Here is a 21,887-nt window from a genome sequence, read left to right as displayed (position 1 = left end):
AGTTACCAAAGGAAATTCAGGCGATAGCAGCAGGAAGGATACACACTGGTAAGGTTTCCTCTGGTAAACCGGGATTATTTCTTCAGCATCAGGATGCGATAAGTTTACAGCGCAGCTTAGGTGCCCTATAAACTACAAGCTTTAACAGTACCATGCATAGATATAAGGTAAGAGTGTTTCTATAGAGAATTCAGTAGTAAGTACTAGATGCTAAATTCTGTTCCTTGTCTTCACAATCACATGGAAGACTGCAGACTTTACAAACCAGACATACAGGCACATTATTTGCATGTTTGACCCACATATGGGAGGCTTAGAGATTCACTGCTGGCTGGAGACCATGCAGCTCTGAGTAGATACGGAGGAGGGACCTTTGGAGTCAACAGGTACCCGCTAGGATCACTGGCAAGGGCAGGGTCATACAAGGGAATCACTGTAAGAAATCTTTCACATTGTAGAACCAAGACAGTTTCACATGACTGCAACTGAAACAAGGTCCAGTTATCCACAGTCTACTGGTTCTGCCATTGTTTACCCTCCACAATATAGTTTCCTGTATGAGAAAGAGCAGGGATTTTGGTTTGACCTCCAGACAGTAGGCCAGTATTTCAGGTACAGTTCTTTCTTCTCCATCTAAAAAAATAAGGAAAACCCTAAACTCTTATTTCCCTGGGAGTCAAATGGATCATTTCTTGACTATTTAAATAAGTGGGCTGGCTTCACAAAAATTAATGACCACTCGTGACAACCTCTTTGCCTTATTCCTCATAACCAAGTTTTCTCTATTTTTTAAGCTATAACAAACTTCAGATTTAAAGTAAGCAGATCTTTCAGAGCAGCAGGCTTGTGAAGGTTCCACTACTTGTCACTTTTAGACTGGTCAAAACACATCCTAAAAAGTGTATTTCATTGTTTCTTGGCAGCACTCCCGAACTGGAGATCCACAGAAGTGAAAAATATGTCCCGTCATTTGGGACAATGAAATCTGAACTGGTCTAAACATCAGTAGCTGTACAGTGAGATACAATTCAGCACTAGAATACAAAAGAGTAGGAGATATGACATTTTCCATATTTTTCAAAAATGCGATGAAAGTTAGAGACAGTAACAACTAGACATAACTGAGCTGTTATAGAAATAGAAGGTCCCTAATAGCTACTCCTTCCATACGCAATTACGTTTGGCAGAAGACTTGCAGGTATATTTTAAAGACAGGAAAGCGAAGTCCAATTATATGTTTAACCAATTGTTTTCTGGATTCTACAAGAGCAAAAGAAAGACTGAATCCAAGAGGGACATTTAGACACAGAATAGAATAATTTATCCATGGCAGAAGCCAATACTGTTTTGTACCACAGTAATACAGGCAACCTAAAATATAGGTAGTTATCCATAAATGCAGACTGTTCACCTTGTTAAAAGCTAAAAATGCTGATGCCTGTAGTTGCTTTTAGATTTGCAGAAAACTAACTGATCACATTGGTTAGGGATTCACAGATATAACATCTGAGATTTTGTTTAATTACATAAGTTGGAACACTTTCCTGAACTCTTCAGAAAAAAAAGTACTTTTTCTTACTAAATCACTCCAGATCATCTGATTAATCTTCCAATGGAGCCACAAAAAAAAAAAAAAAAAAAAAAAAAACAAGTGTGCTTGCAGATGTTAGCTACCTGACTTGCAATAGCTTTATATTTTAGAACTAATAGGATTTTATGTTCTCTAGTGAATCTTTTCATATTGCAGCCCAGATCTTCAGCTGATGTGAACTACTACAGCTCTACCGAACTAACTGGACCTATTCCAATCTGCACCAGAGACAATCCAGTCATACAAGCCTAGGAAAAAGCAAAGATGCATCTTTCTCAAAACTGTAACCGAGAACTTACCTTTTTCAGTCTCTTACAGGGACATCGGAGTTTAACCTTCTGGTTGCAGTTCAGAGGACAGACACCTGAATGGCAAATCTCTTTACATCGGTGACCACACGGCAACTACAAACAACAAAAAACAAAAAAGATTATCTCAGATCTAAAAAAGACTGGCTAGTTACAAAGAATCTATGAACAGACTTTATTAAAGACATAGTTAAACAGAAAAACCCATTCAACTTATCAGTTTTTCACTTACGAAATAGTGATTTTTTTTTTTTTGCAAATGTTTGCCTGTTATTCAAAGTATTTCTTTTCCTGTAGAACAATTTTCCCCTTAAAGATTTTATTTGCACAGCTTGATTAAAACCAATTTTGTTTTCAAAATGTTATCTGTAAGAACAGAGTCATCATTGCAATTATTTATACAACAATAATTACCCTAGCTTTTTTTTTTTTGGGGGGGGGGGGGGGGAGGAAGGCAACACACAGGTACGTAAGGTAGGAAGAAACTGAAAACAGAGATTAACTGTACTGTAGCTACTTATAGACCAGAGAGCCAACAGAAAGAGGGAAGAATCAGAAGTACCAGAAGTGCAAAAACACCACTAAAGAAAGTTTTACATGTAAGAATGTTCTGAACTATGCAAAAGCCAAATACAGGTTGCCAATGTTCTTAAGTCCCAAATAATTTCACAAAATCAGGAATCTCTGCATTTGGTAAGTAATCCCATTTCTGGTACTTGAGAAAGACTACTGTGTTACAAACTGAGACATTAATTTAACTATGGTGACTGTTAGAAATACAGCAGTACTCCCAGCGTTACAGTAGATATGAAATGGCACAAGAGCAAATCATTTCACTTTGTTAGGAACTTGACTGAAAAAAAAAATATCTTGCTCATACACATGCCCATATAAAACCTTAACAATAATGATATGCCATTTTCTATTACAAAACCTAATGTTGTTAATAACTGAAGGTGGTATCTTGCATAAGACATCTGACTTATTTATAAAGGTAGCTTTAAACCCCAAAACGATTTTAAAAAAAGTGGTATTGGTGCTCTTAGTAAAAAGCAAAATTTCAGCTGTTAAGTGTCATCAAGGAATTAATACAGCTTGGAAAATGCTGTAAGAGATAATTAAGATATACATTTTTCATAGATGTGTACATGCTACATCACTTCATTCACAAAAATGAGAGTATGTCATAACACAATTATAAAATTCTAGTATATACATTTCTTGCTGATTAGTAAATTTTGATTTTTAGAAGTACAAATGAAATGGCTTAACTTAAAGCCTAGAGTCATGGAACACATACCTAAAACAGAATGTAAAACTTTCCATCTAAAAATCATGCAACAAGTAAACATGCTTTCATGTCAAGTCAAACACTATTATCATACTAAAGTATCCGCTAGTGATCCATTCTGTGATTTGGGGTTCAATTCCTTTTATTTGCTGTCACCGCATATTTCACATAGGACTGGAAGGAAACTAAGTCCTCAAGTCCAGACCCCTCTTGCTACTGGCAGCTACCTTATATGATCCCTATATGACTGGACCAAGCCTTACACTGAAAACAAATCTTTTTTCCCCCCCTCTTCTGCTGTTGGGACTAGGGAGGCTGTTCCAAGACTTCATGTCTTCAAGAAGCAAGACCTTTTCTCTAATTTCCTAAATTTATTCTAGACAGTCTAAACCCATTTGTTCTTATCCTCATATTGAAATATTTCTTGACTGTTCTTTTATAAAAGACTCTTTATTCCCACAGTATTCCCTTCATTGAATTTCAACCAGCTTAAATCAATATTTCTTGAACACAGTAGCCAGAACTGCATACAATATTCCAAATGACATCTCAGCAGGACTTTGTACAATGCCTTAATTATACCTTAGTCTTAATAGAATATCTTGCCCAACACATCTTCAGCTCTCATTTACATTTCTCTCCAGCTAATCATGCTGTGACAACAAGAATTTTTGCTGTCTCTCAAGAACTTATTACTAGTCTTATATGAATGGTCTTACCATTTTTTCTGTATCTAATACCACACCCTAAAGGTTATCTGCTTCTGCACATGCATTTCTTCAGTTGTCTGGTACTGACAACACTCCACAAGTTTTCATCAAAAAATTCCAAGAGCATTCCTATTTTTTGGTGCCAAGGTCATTTCTGAAAACAATGCAAGATCAGTCCTCAATACAATCCTTGGGAAATTTCCTTATTGTTAATGCCTCTTTTGTCTAACTATTCATTTAGAGAGATGTATATACTTAAGAAACACAACCAATTATTGCCTTAATCCTCCGCAGCCCTTCTATTAATCTTCTTTATTTGGACTAGCTAACTGCTGTGTGGCATTGCCTCAACTGCTCTACTGAAGCTTGACGCAGCAGATCTAATCTATTTTTTTTTTAACTGGGGAGAGGGGAAAGAAATCAGTCACCTTGTCAAAGAAAGAATTCAGGTTAGACTGGCACAACTGATCATCAAGTAAATCTATCTTGCATTTTACTTTATTCTGAAGAGATGAGGAGAGAAACTTCTTTGAGCCTCGAGTTCAGACTACTAGTCAGGAACACAGAATGAAGCCAACCTGATTCACCAGTAACAATTTTTATTCCCAGGTGTAAGAGCTGAGGCTGCTCACTAGCGACCGGCAAGTGACACCCTTCCCCTACTCAAAAGCATCAGGCACAATTAGCAGCAATGTTATAGTCTCACCTGCAAGTCATCCCACACAGGCCAAAACTATCCGTGGTGGGAACTATCACTTCCAACTTCCACTTCCATTAATAGTGTCAAAGCCCAACAAATCGATTTAACAGCTGACAAATGTAAAGAGCTGCAAATTCTACACAGTAGCCCTTATCAGAACTTCCAGGTGTTACTGCAATAGAAATTCTTGCATTATACACCATTAGAGCAAAATTTGCACGGCACAAATGTGTTTAGTCCAATACTGAAAGCTATGTTTACACATGTTGTTCTCTGTGTAAGCATACACTGTTCACATCCACAGGGGATGCAGGACAAGAAGGAAGGCGGCAGTGTCAGTTTCTTTCTACTCCCACCAATGCAAAGACAACATATAAAATAAAGAAGATCACAGAATCACAGAATGGTTGAGGTTGGAAGGGACCTCTGGAGATCATCTAGTCCAACCCCCCTGCTCAAGCAGGGTCACCTAGAGCACCTTGCACAGGATCGCGTCCAGGTGGGTTTTGAATATCTCCAGAGAAGGAGACGCCACAACCTCTCTGGGCAACCTGTTCCAGTGCTCTGTCACCCTCACAGTGAAAAAGTATTTCCTCATGTTCAGATGGAACCGTCTGTGTTTCAGTTTGTGCCCGTTGCCTCGCGTCCTGTCGCTGGGCACCACTGAAAAGAGTCTGGCTCCATCTTCTTGACACCCTCCCTTCAGATACTTGTACACGTTGATAAGATCTCCTCTCAGCCTTCTCTTCTCCAAGCTAAACAGGCCCAGCTCTCAGCCTTTCCTCATAAGAGAGATGCTCCAGTCCCCTAATCATCTTTGTGGCCCTTCGCTGGACTTGCTCCAGCAGTGCCACATCCCTCTTGTACTGGGGAGCCCAGAACTGGACACAGTACTCTAGATGTTAACTAGATCAGTTAACTGAACGGCAAAAACAACATCTCCCTCATGAGCTCAGTGACCAGGAGCAATCCCATCATTTCTTCTACTGGATATTGTAATGGGAATGGCTTTGCTTGCTTGTTTTTAAGCATACATGATGAGCTACTAGGTGTTAAAACAAAGTGTATGTCCTGTTGGATTTTTTGCATCATATAAAAATCTCTCATAGTCAATAGCTAGTGTACCAAGGGCCAAAACAAACAGGCTTTGCGCTTGACATGTCAAGTGCTTCCAAAGAAAGCACTTTCATCCACAGCCCTGAACACAAGAAATGCTATGAGCTTTTTTCCCCCTGACTTAGGCAACTCATTTAAACCTTAACATTTCGTCTGATGACAACGGAAATAGTCAGCATTTATGAAGGCTTACTGACTTCCACCAGGTATTTGACACATTCTGTTAACACACCTGCAAGGAAAGCATCGCTCTTGGGTAGCGATCCCAAAAGCTAAGCACCAAAGGTAAGTTTATCATTTCCAACTCAAGTGGCAGACTCGTTAGTTTAAAGCGTGGTTCTGCTTCCAGAGCTCTGAAAACCTCCATTGCTTATGCCAGACATTGAGGAAAATCTTATGTAACGAAACAGTTCATTCACCTTTCAAAATTAAATTTCTAAAAACCATGCACATTTTCAAGAGATGTTTACAGAATTATTACAGAAAATAAAATTTCTTATACAAAAATAATTGATACCCATACTCTTAAAGCTTATGACATTATTCTAACACGCCAGCACAGTAGAGAGATTTATCACAGCATGGTCACATATTTCACTTCTAGACAGTATGCACTCTTAAAGTACTGTTATTTTGCCAAAAATTACTAATTACACAGAAGAACGTAAGTGATAAACAGAGATACACAGATATTGACATGAATATACAAATGAAGAAAACTGATAGCCCATGGAAATTTCTACTTAAGATTTGTCCCAAAGCATCTGCAAACATGATCATAAGAATTTAATCACTACCGATTAAATAAAAAGAAGTTAAATTTCCTTCAACAGGATATTTTGTTATTGCTACCAAACAAGAGAAAGAACTTTTAATTAAAGCATCCCAGCTAACAGCTGCAGCAATATCAAAGACTTGCTGCTCCCTAAAGTGGAAAGGAAATGCAAGCTGTACTGTATAATACTAGAAGTCCTTTTTTTTGTTTTATACTAAAAGAGCCAAAACAAAAGCATGAAAGCTGGCAAGACTTTCAAGTATTTTTTTAAGGCACCAGACAATAGAACTAAGTGATTTTCATAATCTCCATAAGTAGCATGCTACTTGTAATTCAAATATGGTATTGTCTACTACAATTTCCATTAACAAAGAAAAAAAACAGACATCTCAAATCTAGGATCTCAGTAAAAAAACGTATTCTTTAGAACCTAAATTGTATTATTCTAAACTTTGGTAGAGTTAGTCCACACTGATTTATAACAAGCAGCAACTTCCCTGAGCTCTTCTAGTAACCCAAGGTCAGCTTCTGACATTAAATAAGAAAATGCTCATAAAACACTAAATTGAAATTAACTTGAGGCAGTTAGAGTTGTACACAAAAAACTCCCAATTTGTTTTTGAGCAGAAATATTTGATTTATGAACTTTAAAAGTTTTGTAGTCCTATCCATCTTATATCTTGGCCAAGTTGCTTGTAAATCCTTGTTATGAGGACCCCCAACTGGCCTGATCCATATATGCTGGGGAGTGGGTCTGTTGAGATTGCTCCTTCAAATCCTGTTTAACATATCAGTGAGTCGTTTAACAGAGGCTATTTGTATAATCTGTGTTATGATACAGCTAGGCAATTTTCTCAAAGTTACAAATAAACATTGTATAATTTTAAAATTGACATAGTATTCCTAGTATTATTTGATATTCACAGAAAAGGAAAGTTAAAATACTGAATTTTTTAGAAAAAAAGATAAAAAAGAGCATATTGTACTTCAGAGGTTATCAAAACAGGATCAGGTGAAAGTACAATGAATTGTGAAAAAAAGATTCAGACTCCCTGAAGCAGGACAATACTAGTACCTTTATGTTTCAAACTCAGGAAGAAATAGAGCTAGAAACACAGGGAGGGATGGGGAAGCATTTTTACATCACCAGTTGCAATTAAAGATTCTTCAGATAGCAGGAGCTACAGAAAACCTTATTTTTCAAGGCATCTATAGGAACAAGAATTTTAGAATAAAACAAAAACTTTATCCAACTGAAGTTGATTCTGTGGTCCTGAGCCTTCATCACATCCTATTGTATGGGGGCGGGGAGGAGAGAACAACAAACAAAATGCTCACATCTGTGGAAAAGGGCAGTTCTGAACTGCAAACCAGAATTCATGACCACTACTAGAGGGATTTTAAGTCACAGACTGAGTCTTGGGAATACATGCAGAAAAATTACAACAGATGCTTTAATCAAGGTCAAAAATGAGACATGGAAGAGATCTTAGAAGAGAAGCTGAAGTACAGAAAAACGCAGTTCATGTTAGAAGATTACGAGCACTCTTGAAAATAAAGAGGAAGTCTTGGAGCAAATGAAAATGAAGTAACAGAGAGGGAAATGAAAGGATAAAATTAAGAGGTAAATGGACAATGAAATAATATCCAAAAGCTTTCCCCTGCTAGGAAGAGAACTTTTAGACATCCAGATGAGAAAATTGTGACAGGCACAATCATTTACTTGTGCAACACAAATAAGGAGGATGAACAGAAAGATATCAGAAAGGCATCTACAAGGGCAAAAAAGCAGAAGATAAAAGTAGGTACACAGTACAGAGCACAGACTTGGCGGGGTGTGGGGGGGTGTCAGGAATTTGTTAACATTATCTTGTCTGAAAAAAAGAGCAGCAGAGATAGTTGGGAAATGAGCAGAAGTGCTACAAATTTTTGCATTTGTACTTACTCAAAAACTAAAAAGGTTTCTATTCAGTACAAGGATTCAAATTTGACAGTTCTGACAGTGGAAAATTAGGGAACAGGAGAAAATTTTGGATCCAGAATTATTAGGTAGGCGCAGAATTCAGAGCTACAAGAGATTAGTTAAGGAGATAGAAGTGTCTGTCTAGTGGACATAGAGTATAAAGATAAACTAGCATAAAGGAACCAAGTGGAATCAGTGAAGAATGAGTTGGATTAAGTTATTTATGACCATCAGCTTGACATTGCATGTGACAGACTTAGCTAGACAAAACAAGGCAAACAATGAAATAAGTGATTATGGGATAAAATATTTTCCTTAGTACAAGCATTTTTTTTTTTTTCATGGAAGGAGATTTTCTCAAAAATTCAGAAGAGCTTAGCCTTGGAAACACTCTCCAAAATACTCCTGACAATATTCCTGTTCTTCCACTTGGCAAATTTTCTTTTCCTACAGTGAGGAATGGAGTGAAAAAAGGGCTGTCACCCTCACTACAACTAATACCAGCTAAAGAAAAAAAGACAAAACATTAAAAAAAAAAAAAAAAAAAAAAGCCATACCCCCCAAAAAAGCCACACAAGGATTTCTGGAAACAGGCAAGCAGCACAAATCACAGGGCTGGAAGGGACTAGGAAGAGGTCATTTAGCCCATCCTTTGGTCTTAGAGCAGTATTATCTGTATCAATCCTGATACATGATTAAGCTGTTAAGGTCTTTACCAATGCAAGTTCTGTAGTATCGCCACCCAATTCTTCCCCACCACTTCACATGTCTCACTACTCAGAAGTAATATTTAACATGAATCTTCCTCACTGATATACCTAAGTCCACCATTTCCCAGCTTTTGCATCATACAATAAGGATATTCTTCTTCTCTTTTTTTTGCAGCAAACTTTTGTATACCCAAATCCTGTTGTCATATATCCTTGTTCTTCTCTTCAGGCTGAACAATCTTAATTCTTCCACTTTCCTCATTCCTTAACTCTTGTCACGTTTCTAGATCCTCCTCAATTGGCCCACCACCCAAAATTAAACATCTGTCTAGCTGAAGGCTACCAATGCTGAATAAAGCAGGAAGATTATTTGGTTTGTCTTATATTTTAACACTATTTAGCATATATTTCACTATTGAAGCAACTTGTAAAGTCCAAAATCCCTTTTTTTCAGAATTACTACACTGACTGTGATTACTAGCCCTGCACTTAGCCAAAAATAATCAACCACAACTAAAATTCTCAGTATTTGTACTAACCAAATGGCATCTTATTATTTTGGGGATATATATTCAAAGTCAGTTTTTAAATCAGCTTACAGGACATATGCTCCCATTTCAGCCTCATCTCCATGTTTAATCATTCAGGCCATTAATGAAAGCATTCACTAGTACTGCCCTGGGAACAGATCCCTGATCCTTTAATATATCCTTCCAAGTTGACCACAAACATAAAACTGCCCTCTGAGTACAATTTACTAACAACTTTTGCATTTATCATTTAGCACGATCATCTAGACTAAGCTTCTCCAGCTTGCTTTTGTGAATGGCCTGTGAAACTGTGTCAAAAACTTTGCTGAAGTCAAGATACACATACACTTATTTCTCTTTTATCCACAAGCTCCAGACATCCATCAAACTGAGTATTTCTTTGTTAATACAGCTTACCTCTTTTGGACACTGATTTTTGCAGGAAGTAAGAAGATCCTTTTCTTTTAAATCAGCACAAGTTAGTTTTCTGTAAAAGAAAACATGTATTTGTGATAAATACTAAATTAAAAACAACACAAGACAGTACAGTTGGGATGCATTTTAAGTATTTATGCTCGTAAAGAATAGTATGCTCCACATAATGTGGAACTAACAGTACTAAGTGTCTATAAGAGAAGAGCACATAAATTAAGAAGATTTGAAGTACTTTAAGGAGAACAGACAAAGAAGGGCGTATAAGTGTCAGATGAGTGTTTTCAGAGTAATATGCATAGAGAGAATAAAATTCAAATCCACAAGTTCGTCTTACATTTAGTAAAAGCTAGCACCTCCCTGTCCCCTCCCAAACAATTAAGAGACACAATTAAAGTGGCCAATTAAAAAGGGGCACAAGTGATTAAAAACATGTTTTCTAATTAAAAAAAGACAAACTAAAGGACATTTCATTTCAGAAGTCCTTTCTTTTGTAAGTCTTAGTTATAATTTACACTGACTACATTCATTCTAATTCTTCCTTATATACTGTAAAAGAATTACATATAGATTAATTATATTATACAGATTACTATATATTTATATAGTTACATTTACATAGTTACATATATTACTATATTATAAAAGAATTACAAAAACAGTTCTACGAAAAAGAGTTCTGCCCATGAGACTCCACGTACTTTTAATAGTTTTAGCAATACCACCAAATAAAACACTGGCAAATTTTAAATAGAAACGGCATATATTATATTATAAATTATAATCCTCAAAGAAAAATGTTATAACTTGCCATCAGGGTAACTCCCATCCCTAGACATTTCAAATGGTTTCCAGTTAGTAGTACTTGTCAAAACTGAACCCAACTCATCATCTACTTACAAGCATTCAATATAGAGTATTGACAGTTTGCAGTGACACTTTATTTTAAGCATCTGAAGGCATGATGGGCAATCCCCAGGGTGACAGGGCAAAACACATCGGTGAGGACAGCCAGATGGCCGTGGCTTGGTACACTCCTCTTCACATTGCAAACATTCTGGACCTGTCTAACAAAATAAAAACAAATTACTAAACAAAGTGCCAAACATGTTTGCTAGATGATATTAGCAAGCTTTTATATAGAGGAATAGATTAGGGGTATTTTTTTCCACAGGAATCCTGCTATTCATTAAGATATTCCTCAAGCAAAGAAAGAGAAGAAAAGCAGCAATGCCAGTGTTTGTAGGTCAAAGAGACAGACTTCTATTTTCCCTTTTGGGCATAAAACAAGCTCTTAATATTAAGGCTTTGGAAATATTGCCATTAAGCTTGTTAATTCTCTAAAGAAAACACTTTCAGAAAAAAAAGTAATTTCATACTCAGAACTAACACTTTCCATCCAACATGTTCTTGCAATACTTCAATCACGACATATTGCCCTGTAATACTGGGGCGTGGAAGTTTTTGTTTGCTTGCCTTTTTTTTTTTTTTTTTCTCCTCCTCAAAACAAGCCAACAAACTGTAAGCTGTTTCACTTCCATATGTGTATGTTGGTTTGTATAATCTTCCAAAAAGCATTAAGTTAACAATATGCACCCTGTTTCAGCTTCATATATGACAGTCTACAAGAGCTGTAGTGTCATTCTCAGTCCAGGTCAAGAACTTCTGTTACAGCAAGGTATATTAAGCTCCATTTCTATTCCTATTTTTCTCCTTGATGACTCATTGAGAATCCCAGTCTGCAGTTAGATATACACAGATAAACTGATATGACTTAACAATTGGACCTATACAGCACAGTATTTTGAGAACTGGAATGTGGTGGTGTGCCTGAAGTTACATTTAAGTCAGACAAAGTAAAGTGGATTCAACCAAAAATGATGCTACACAATGTTTCTCCAAGAGGACTACTTCCATGCCAAACTTTTACTGTATGCTGTTCAAAATAAGGGCATAAAGGTTTAAGTTTTAACTACAGCTTTCCCCCACCAATTTTCTTCTGAGCCCCTTAACTTTTGCTTATACAGCTGAACTATTTTTGCTGAAGTTTTAAAACGAACCTTTGTACACTGGTCATTCACAAAGTTTAACTCCCCCAAATGTCACATCTCAGGAAAATACCAGCAACCAAAAGCATTTTGAAAACTGCAATATCAGACTTAAGCAACAGTCAGTAAAGGCAAACAACTGGCCTTTCTAAGTTTTCTAGCACAACATGTGGAACAAACCTTAATTCCAGACAGAAAAATCATTGTTCAAACATATAAAAAGAAACTTAATCAGTCAGTCTCAGACTACACCTGCAGTTTAGTCTCTATCAACAAACCAGAACAAAAGTTCTAAGGGTCAAAAACAACGTGAATTTATAAAAATTCAGAGAAAACAGAGAAGTGAAATTTACCCATACTTTGCAAGTACATAGACACCCTTTTTTGAGAATGCACAGTTCCATTCAAACTTAGCTATGCAGTGTCCTGACCCATAGACATTTTCATTGGTTTAACTGAAGGTGTAAGACAACATCCTCTTACAGTACTAACTGGAGAAGCTTGAAGAGCTGTCACCCTCAATATTCAGTAATGTTGCTCTCTTGCTGCATGTTACTGCTCCACAAGTCGTAATAACAGTTTATACTGTTACTTCTCAGACAAAGGCGCCACAGTCATTAATAGAATGTTACAGTAACTGCAATATATACAGTTATTAGACAACAACACTTCTAGGATTTGGATTCACAGGGAAATCATCCCGTTTAAGTTAAATATAAATACAGTTATGTCCTGTATCTGATTGAATGCTTGCTCAGCTTTCTAAATGCCCTGACAGACCCATATTACAATTTGTTTTAAAGTCATTCTTTAAAAGCTTAAAGCTATTTCCTCTGAAATCATGATTTTCTCAAACCACAGAATGTGCGCTCTTGACCGCTCAAAACTAGGACAGCTTTCAGCTTTGCACATTATTCCATTTTCAGAATTATTACTTTCAGCAACTAATATCTAATCTTTTCTTAACCAGTTTCTTAATCTAATAAATGACAGTTTCTAGTACAGACATTGATAAACATGAACCTGCAGCCCTAGTGCTTTAAAAAGTCTTCACCTGTTCTGCAGCATTTCCAGTGCTTCTCCTTAAAAATTTGCTAGCCTCCTCAACCCACATACAGGTCTCATCAGCAAACAGTTTCTCCAGTAGACTTCAGGTGCATTTGTACATAGATGAATGTGTGTGATTAAATAAAAGACTACATTTTTGGTCAAGAACTTAGGAAGCCATGTAATCTGGATAGTTATGAAAACTGGCTCTAGGAGAGGCTTGTCAACAATCTTAAATAAGGTTTTGACGAAAACAAAGTAACAAAATAGTATATCAATGTAACACAAAAGGGCACAGCATTTATAAATAACACATAATGTTGTTCCAGTTTTATAGTCTACAAGTATAGACTAGCTAAATGTCACAATGCCAACGCGAACAGAACCCATGTAAGTCTCCCAGCGGAATCTGGACTAGATCTTGTGTCTCCCAGTCGCAAATTCTTTGCTCTCCAGTTAAAACTGCACATAAGTGAAGAGACAATTTTTAATATACACAAAAACAAACAGCAAAAAGGAAATCAGCTTACCTTCTTTCCATCTGCATTACTGTTGATTTTAGTAACATAATGGCATTCTTTCATACAGGTGTGATTCTGACAATCAAGCAGCCGTCCACAAAGTCTTTTACATGAGTAGGGACCTGCAGAGTGACATGGTAATGGGCTAACCTAAACATTAAAAAAAAAAAAAAAAAACCCTTAACTATAACGTACAGCATCATCACAGAGAAATTTTGATTCCTAAGTATCTTTGCCAATTTAAAGAAGAAAAATCCATTCAAAGTCTATTTGACTTTAAGACTTCAGGTTCCCATTCCATCACGACCACACACTTGTTTTACACTGCGACATATCAGGTAGGAAAATCTGCTTTATTAATTAAACAAGCTGTCTAACTTTCACAGCATAGCCCTCCCCCCCACTTAAAAAAACAAAAAACACACACACTATTACATTCTCAAAGCTTTTAGTGCTATTTAGTCCTTCTCTCTGAGTTTCACTTGTGCCTTCCATTAAAGATTCCCAAGGTGCTTTACAGCTATTACAGAAGCAGGTTACAGTCTGTTTTCGCACAGACAATGTTGCTATGGTCATCATACAAACAAAACATCTTACAATTCTAAAATGAAGTGCTAGAAACTTGCAAACAAAAAACAGCCTGCAAGCCAGAAATTCTGAAAAACAAACATTGACTATATCAAATATCTCCCAGGAGTGGGGAGGAGAAGAAAAACAGCACTGTAACAGGATTAGGATCTTAATTCCTTATGAGCTATTTTACTGTCTAGTTTGAGGTTAACACTCCAGTTAACAGAGCTTTATAGCATAACTCAGAGTATCAGTTTAGGAACTTATAATTTTCATTAGCACTGAAATGGAGTGTAGGCTCCTAACTTGGTTAACTCTGTTACTTTCCTAGAGTTGAAGAGTGCAAGTACCCTCCATATCCCAAGTACAGTGGGAATTCACTGTTCTCATATTCTAATCACCATATAATATTCACATGACAAATTTAGTTTCTGTGATGCTGCCAAAAGCCTGTTTTGTGTGGGAGTTTTTTTTTGTTTTTAATATAACAATCACTTTGCAGAGAACAACAGAAACTGCTTGTACAGTTACTATATGATAGGCTACTGTGACATAAAATCAGACCTTTAGTCCAGCCACAATAGGTTATGCTACAGCTTAAGCTGACTGAGCAGCTTCACACTGTACCCCTTCCACTTCTCCCCCCCAACTCTACACTCCCTACAGCACACTCCTACCCACCTACTTTGAACAAGTTCTAGCACACAGCTGTCTTAAGAGCAAGTCAATTCAATGAAGGAAAATGGTAGAAAAGTAATTCATTAAAAAGTTTTTTCTTTTGCTACGTTTGCAAGGTGACTGGCCATATAACCAGGTAAGCACTGGAACTAGAGCAGGGAAGAGAGGATAGAACCACACAGGTCAGAGTGCGGAAAATTCTCCCTTTAGCACTATGAAAATGTTGGTTTCCCTCAATCATAAAGTAAAACTATACAAAGCAGGATTTGAATCCACTTGCCTTAGAAACATTTTCTAGACCTACCCAGCAAGGGGCTGCATTCTGCATCAACTCATTGTAAAATGCCATTCATTCACAAAAACTTCTTAATTCCTTCTCGTCGTCCCAACCCACAAAGACTCTGTAAACAGGAGGAGTCTGGACAGCAAGCATGGAGAAAATACACCGGAGAAAATCCTAATATTATTGTGTCCAACTTGTCACATCTCTATGTCAAAACTGAAGCTTGTTATGCTGGTTAAAGCACTAATACAGCTGAGGTAAGAACTCTGAATGCCTGGTACACACTCCTGCCTGCAAACATCCCACAACTCCATCTCCAGAGACTTATGCTTCCGTTGACCCAAATGAGCAAAAGCCAGTGACAAACCTAATAAAAAAAGAGGGTCCCAAGGAGGGAAGTGCTATACCAAGTGCATGCGCGCACACACAGACAGCTTTTATCATTCCTAATATCCATCACATCCTATCCTCCTCCAGTCTTAGAGTCACAATTTCAGCTCAGCATCAACACAACTAGCCAAAGGCTGCTGCAAGGTAAAAGGAGGAAAGAAAAGGTGTATTAGACATGGAAATCTGCCACTGTCCACTTCTCTGCCTTTCCTTTGCTCCTCCATTTCTGCTCTGATTTTTAGCCCTATTGGTTCTGCTGTGGCTCAGGCAGCAACAGCAGATTAGGGCAATGATTTCTACCTCCCTATCCCCCTATGGTAAAGACACAACCACTAGCTCCAATTAAAGAGCATTAGCAGAAGCACAAAGCTGAGCATGGGCAGAAGTAGGAGCATCCCTTCTGCATCCCTCGTGTATACCAAATTAGATAAAATTTTATACTGAATGATACCAGAAGCAGCAAAGCAGGCAAGCCAGCAGGCATCAGTGGCAGCTTGCAGATTGCCAACGCTGAGAGTAACCCAGCTTTGCCAGCTGTACCCAGCATAGCTTCAGCTTGCCTCTAAATCCCAAGTGCAATATAATAAAAGAGATTATTTTGAACTCAGCTGCCATTGTAGTGAAAATTTGAATTTTAAATCTATTTTGTTTTCTGAATTTTGTTTCCTTTTCTTGACAGCAGTCCTTCTGCATGGCTATTAGCAAGAAATCAAAAGAACAAGGTAGAGGAAGTTTTGCTTTCTATAGTTGGAATGCATTTCTGCAATGACTAAGTAGAAGTTGCTACTACTGCTACAAAGATGAATATCAAAGAAATCCACACACACTTCCACAGGTTGATGAGCTGATGATCAAAGAAAGCAGATGAGAACCAAAAGTAATTTATGAAAGCTGAATGGAAAAAGAAAATAAGGAGGCATCATTTTCAGGCCACAGGCATTCCACAGGATAATGGCAAGGAAAAAAAGGATAAGACAACTTTCAGAAGTTAAGTAAATGTATTTAGTATTTGGTAAATGTATTTATCTGTTGGATAACAGATAAATCAGTTCAAATATGAAAAAGTCAATTACAGTATGGCAAGGAAATTTTCAATTTCAAAAAAATAAAAAAAATTCATAAACTATATAGTCATAGAGATTAATCTGATCAAGTTTTACATAGTTTTACCTCAGGCATAATAATGTTCTTCATTCTAAAAAAACTGAACCACAGCTAAAAAGGACACACAAAAAAAGACAGACAAGCAAAGCCATTCAGTTCTGTCTATGACACTTCTACTGCTATAGCCTTTACAACACAACAAAAACTACAGCAAAAGAACACAGCATTGGCATACAGAAAACAAGAGGTACAGAATAACACTGTTTTTTCTACAAAAATGGATCAAGAATAAAAGTTCTATCTGCCTGAAAAGAATGATGAGACTGACTTTACAAGATACTCAAAACACTCACTGCAAAAACAAAAGCTAAAGACAAAACTAAAACATCTCCCTTCCAATATTTAATGAACTAAAATGAACTATATGAATAAAAATCTGAAATGAAGATTAAAATTACAAGAGAATTAAATATCACAATAGTTTGGATACCCTATCCAAAAATATATTTTTATCCTAAATATAAGGATGAAGTTATTGACTTTAGATATATGTAAAGACATTCAAAAATTTTATGTAGTAAAGTATTTAAGAGAAGGTTGCACACTGTAGCTAAAGGAAATCTCATTTTAAGTTAAATATTATACAGAATCATACTTCCACTGAACTCAGACTTTATACAATTATTTGAAAAGAAAAATAGTCTGCTGTCTCAAGTGATGGACTGCTTGTTCTGAATATGCAGACATTTAAGAGCTAGAACTAAATCAATCCCTTAAAATGCTTTTTAAAAAGTGCCAAATTGAAATTAAAAACAAACAAAAAACCCAAAACCTCATCAGTATTAAAAAATAACACCTACACAAATCAGAATTATAGTCCAAGTGAGAGTGTAAAGACACAAAGTCCGCTTATGATGGTAACAGAATCCAACTGCTAGTCTGATTGCTTTCACTGTCTTTCTTCCACTCATCTTCGGCAGGCATTTTGATAAGGACTTTGTCCTTTTTAAGTCTTGTTTCATTCCTAGCTTATTTCTTTTATATCTAACACATTATGCAAAATACACAGTAGAGCAATGAGTCCCTCTTTGTAGCAGAAACTTGAGAAAACTGCTACTTTGCTCACCTGTGAAAACTCATACTTTCCAGCCAACCTCACCTTAGTGGCTGGAGACTAGTACAGCAGGGCAAGTGTTCATTAAAATATGCAAGTTTTTCCTCTTGCTAACACAAGAAAATTATTCTGAGATAAGACTACTCATCAAGTCAAGGTGGCAGCAGAACACTGAACCCAGAGGGTTTTTTTTCCCCGTCTTTTCAGAGGTCTCAGGACAACATGAAAATGCATATAATGGACATTGAATACACTGTAAACACCCCCTCTCCTCTCCCCTGCCCCCACTCCCCCCCACCCCAAACCAACCATTTTTTCCCCTCTACTGCTATCAAGATCTCAAAGATTAGGACACTGAATTCCACTCCAGAGACTGCTAAACGTGAGCGGGAAGAGAGCACTGCACATTGCTGGCTCACTGAAGAAGAGTTCAGTCCAGAATATCAAACAGCACAAACAAATGTAAGCCATTAACATCAGATTTGCTGGGATTATTTCTTAGCTTCTATACTAACCTATAAAGAAAACATGACCCAAATCCATTGACTGATGCTGTTAAGACTGCTATGCAACTGAGGGTTTTTTTTAATTATTCTATAGTAAGCAATTATAAATACGTAATAATTAGAACTATTTTCTCTAATAAGCAGATCCATACTGTCTTGTATTACGGGGAAGGGACAAAAAAAAAAACTCACCTCAGTGTAGATCTGATCAGTACCAAAACCAGTTACATTGTCTAAAGTAAGTTACACTGGGTCACTGAAACAAAGCTTGTAGTTTGTTTATACATAAATTCATCAGAGATAAGACTTATCAAATCTCACCCTATCACAAGGGGTGTCGTTGGCTCAAAATAAAACATTGTTTCCAGAACCTACAAACTTTATTGTGGAAAGAAAAAACAAATTCACTGTTCCAACAACAGCAACAAATACACATGCTTTTCTCATGCATTTTTCACAGCACACTTTTCTTCAGCAATTGACAAGATGCAAACTAGCTCTATGGAAGCTTTATTCGCAGCCTACTTGGACCATATATCAGCATGAAAGACTGCTGGTGTATAAACTTTGTTATATACCTGCAATGCCAAAATACATGCTCACTTTATCAAAAAAATTACAACACAAATTAAAAGATTATTAAAAAAGGTACCAACTGTAACAAATCTAATTGCATTTTAAGCTTGTGAAGAATTCTAGAAAGCAGTAATCACCCTTTGAAGTAGTTTTTAGCCTTCAGATATCAATTATATTTCTTCTAAAGCAAGCCAAAATAGGTAATTGCTTTCTTTTAGGTTGGAGAATGCTGCATGCCAAAAGAAAAGCTAACAAGTAGCACTGAAGAAGAGTTTCCACTATATTGCCCATTTTTACTCATGTATGCCTAGATCCAAGTCACTAAGAATTTTCCTGTACACCACACTGTTCCTATTCCTTATTAGGAAAAACAAACAAACAAACAACCCCCCCCCACACACATACACACAGAAAAAGACACAGCAGTTAGGAAAAGTGAATAAAGTGTATAGGGAGAGAAGAACAGCTATAGAGCAGGAAAAAAACCAGAAGTATGGTAAGTAATGAAAAGTAAGTGTGTAAGTAATGAAAAAAGACAACATCAATTTAAACACCAGTTAACCAACTATGCAAAGCTACACAAACAGCTTCATAAATCATGAGTTTTAATTTTTGTCTAAGAAGTCTAAAAGGTCAAGTGTTCATGTATTCTTCAATAAGGTACTAAAATACCCTCTGATACATAAGCCCTTGTGATAAGGTACTTCATTGGTTTTAAAATGCAGAAAAGCCATATAATATTTCACTAATATCTTTTTGCAGACTTACAAAGATATACTTCATATTCCATTTAAGAAGTCAATTTCTGTGACTCACCTCATGCTGTCCAAGACACTCCCTGTTGAAGAGAAAAAAATCAGCGTTAGAAAAACATTTATTTCTTTAAGAAAGGGACTTAAAGTAGTGACAGTGCCTTTCAAGAAGATAAAGCAATTTATATTAAAAAAAAAAAAAAAAAGTATAAGCAAGGCTAGTCCAGGCATCACATGCAGCTAAAAAGGCAAGTCCATATCTAGTCTGTTTTTGTAGCATGTAGCACAACAGTTCATGAGTTAAGAGAAAGTTATCTATGCAGGTCAGTGCTCTCTTTTTCAACAGCTGTTTGGATTACTGTATTTTATGGCAGCAATCCCAGAATCAAAATCTCATGTGCAGATTACTCAAGGTGGTATAAAGGAATAAATAATTTTTATTTTAGAAAATTACCTGAATTGCTTCCAAATACATTCTCCTTTGGCTCTACTAATATAATCACTCCATGCTTTACATTTTTTTCAGAGAACTGTGTAATTAGTCTACTCTTATGTTTACAGTTCCCTCTCTTTTAGAATGGTCTGCCATTTGTAGGGAAGAAAAAACTGTGCACTGATCAGAACTGTGAAGGCATTGAACAGCAACTCATTCAAACACTGGTATCCATAAGAATTAAAATCAGTCTTTTCCTCAATTTATTTTGACAAGTATGTTTTTCTTTCTACCTCTAGTTTCATATCTCTCATCTTCCCAAATTTTTGATTTTTCTATTTTAATCTTATAGGGGAGAATACTAATAACATCATTAATATTCAAGCTAAAATATCTGTAAATCATCTCCCAAAGATTATAGCATAAAAAAAGAAATCAGCTTCCTCAATAGCTTCTCTAACACAAAGCAGCTACCAACAGCTACAGATGGTCTTTAGGACAACAGGAAACTAGCAAGAGCAACCAGTCTTTTACCTACTAATAAAAAGTAGATGTAGCATGGGGGCCTGTTCTGGGCTCTACACAATTCAATTATCAAAAGACCATCTAGAGTATAAAATAGTAAACAGTTAATTTGGCTTCTAAGACTTCTGCACTCCATTGTAGTACAATGCTGTTCTACTAGAAGGGAAAATACAATTTAATACACCCATAATAGCATATTTTATAACTACTACTAAGCTAATTCCTTACTAAGGTTGAACATCTAATCAGACCAGTAGGAGTCTGCTACTATTTGAGCTACACCCAAAGAGAGAAAACTTTGGGCATACATACATGGGTAAGATGTATTTACACAGTCTGTTATTAACATATTAATTGAAATATAATTGAAAAGATGATTAAGAATAGCCAGCATGGATTTACCGTGTGCAAATACTGCTTAAACAACCCAATTGCCTGTGATGTAACTACTAAATCTGTGGATAAGAGGGAAAGCACTGCATGTCATCTACCCTCACAGTAGCAAGGCTTTCAACATGGTCCTCCACAGCATCCTTGCATTCAAGTTATAATGGTCTCTATGGATGAACTACTAGATGGGTGAAAAACTGGCAGGATCACTGGGCTCAAAGGGTAGTGGCTAATTGTTTGTAACCTACTTGGAGACCAGTTGCCTAAAGGAGACATTTTTTCTCCTGGAAGGGACAATACATCAATTTTGCAGACCACCAAAGGAGGGTGCAGTTGATACACTCGAGGACAGGGCTGCCATTCAGAGGGACCTAAATGGGCTGGAGAGACTGGCTGACAGGCACCTCACGAAGTTCAGAGACAAATGCTGAGTTCTGCAACAGTACAGGCTGGGGACCAGCTCTATTGAAAAGGTCCTAGGGTGCTGGTGGACAGTAGGCTAAACATCAGCAGTACACCCTGGCAGCAATTAAGGCTAGCAGCATATTGGTTTGTATCAACAAAAGCCCTGCCAGGAAATCAAGGGAACCAATTATTTCCCTTTACTTGGCACTCATTACACCACATCTGAAATACCATATCCGGTTTTGGTCCCCCCAGCACAAAAAGGATATGGATAACCTCAAGCAAGTCCAGTGGGTGGCCACCAAGATGGTTAGAGGGTTAGAGCACACATCTGTGAAGACGGGCTGAGAGAACTAGGCTTGTTCAGCCTGCAGAAGAGAAGGCTTCAGGGGGACCTAACAGCAGCCTTCCAGTACCTA

The 21,887-nt window shown here is 36.9% G+C and overlaps 1 protein-coding gene across 1 annotated transcript in view; it reads right to left on the bottom strand.

Moving 5' to 3' along the window:
• The window catches only part of NFXL1 (nuclear transcription factor, X-box binding like 1), a 53,414-nt gene that overhangs the window by 13,224 nt on the left and 18,303 nt on the right, over positions 1 to 21,887 (bottom strand). Inside the window, exons 15-19 of the mRNA XM_067298090.1 lie at positions 19,780 to 19,801; positions 13,752 to 13,892; positions 11,027 to 11,193; positions 10,112 to 10,181; positions 1,891 to 1,995 (exon numbers count right to left, since the gene is read on the bottom strand). Of these exons, the coding sequence (XP_067154191.1) occupies positions 1,891 to 1,995; positions 10,112 to 10,181; positions 11,027 to 11,193; positions 13,752 to 13,892; positions 19,780 to 19,801 (505 nt within the window). The remainder of the gene's footprint in view (positions 1 to 1,890; positions 1,996 to 10,111; positions 10,182 to 11,026; positions 11,194 to 13,751; positions 13,893 to 19,779; positions 19,802 to 21,887) is intronic.

The sequence above is a fragment of the Apteryx mantelli genome, chromosome 5 (genome assembly GCF_036417845.1).
Source record: "Apteryx mantelli isolate bAptMan1 chromosome 5, bAptMan1.hap1, whole genome shotgun sequence".
NCBI lineage: Eukaryota > Metazoa > Chordata > Aves > Apterygiformes > Apterygidae > Apteryx > Apteryx mantelli.
The sequence above is the reverse complement of the archived record's forward strand: the minus strand, read 5'-3'. Positions and strand labels throughout refer to the sequence as shown.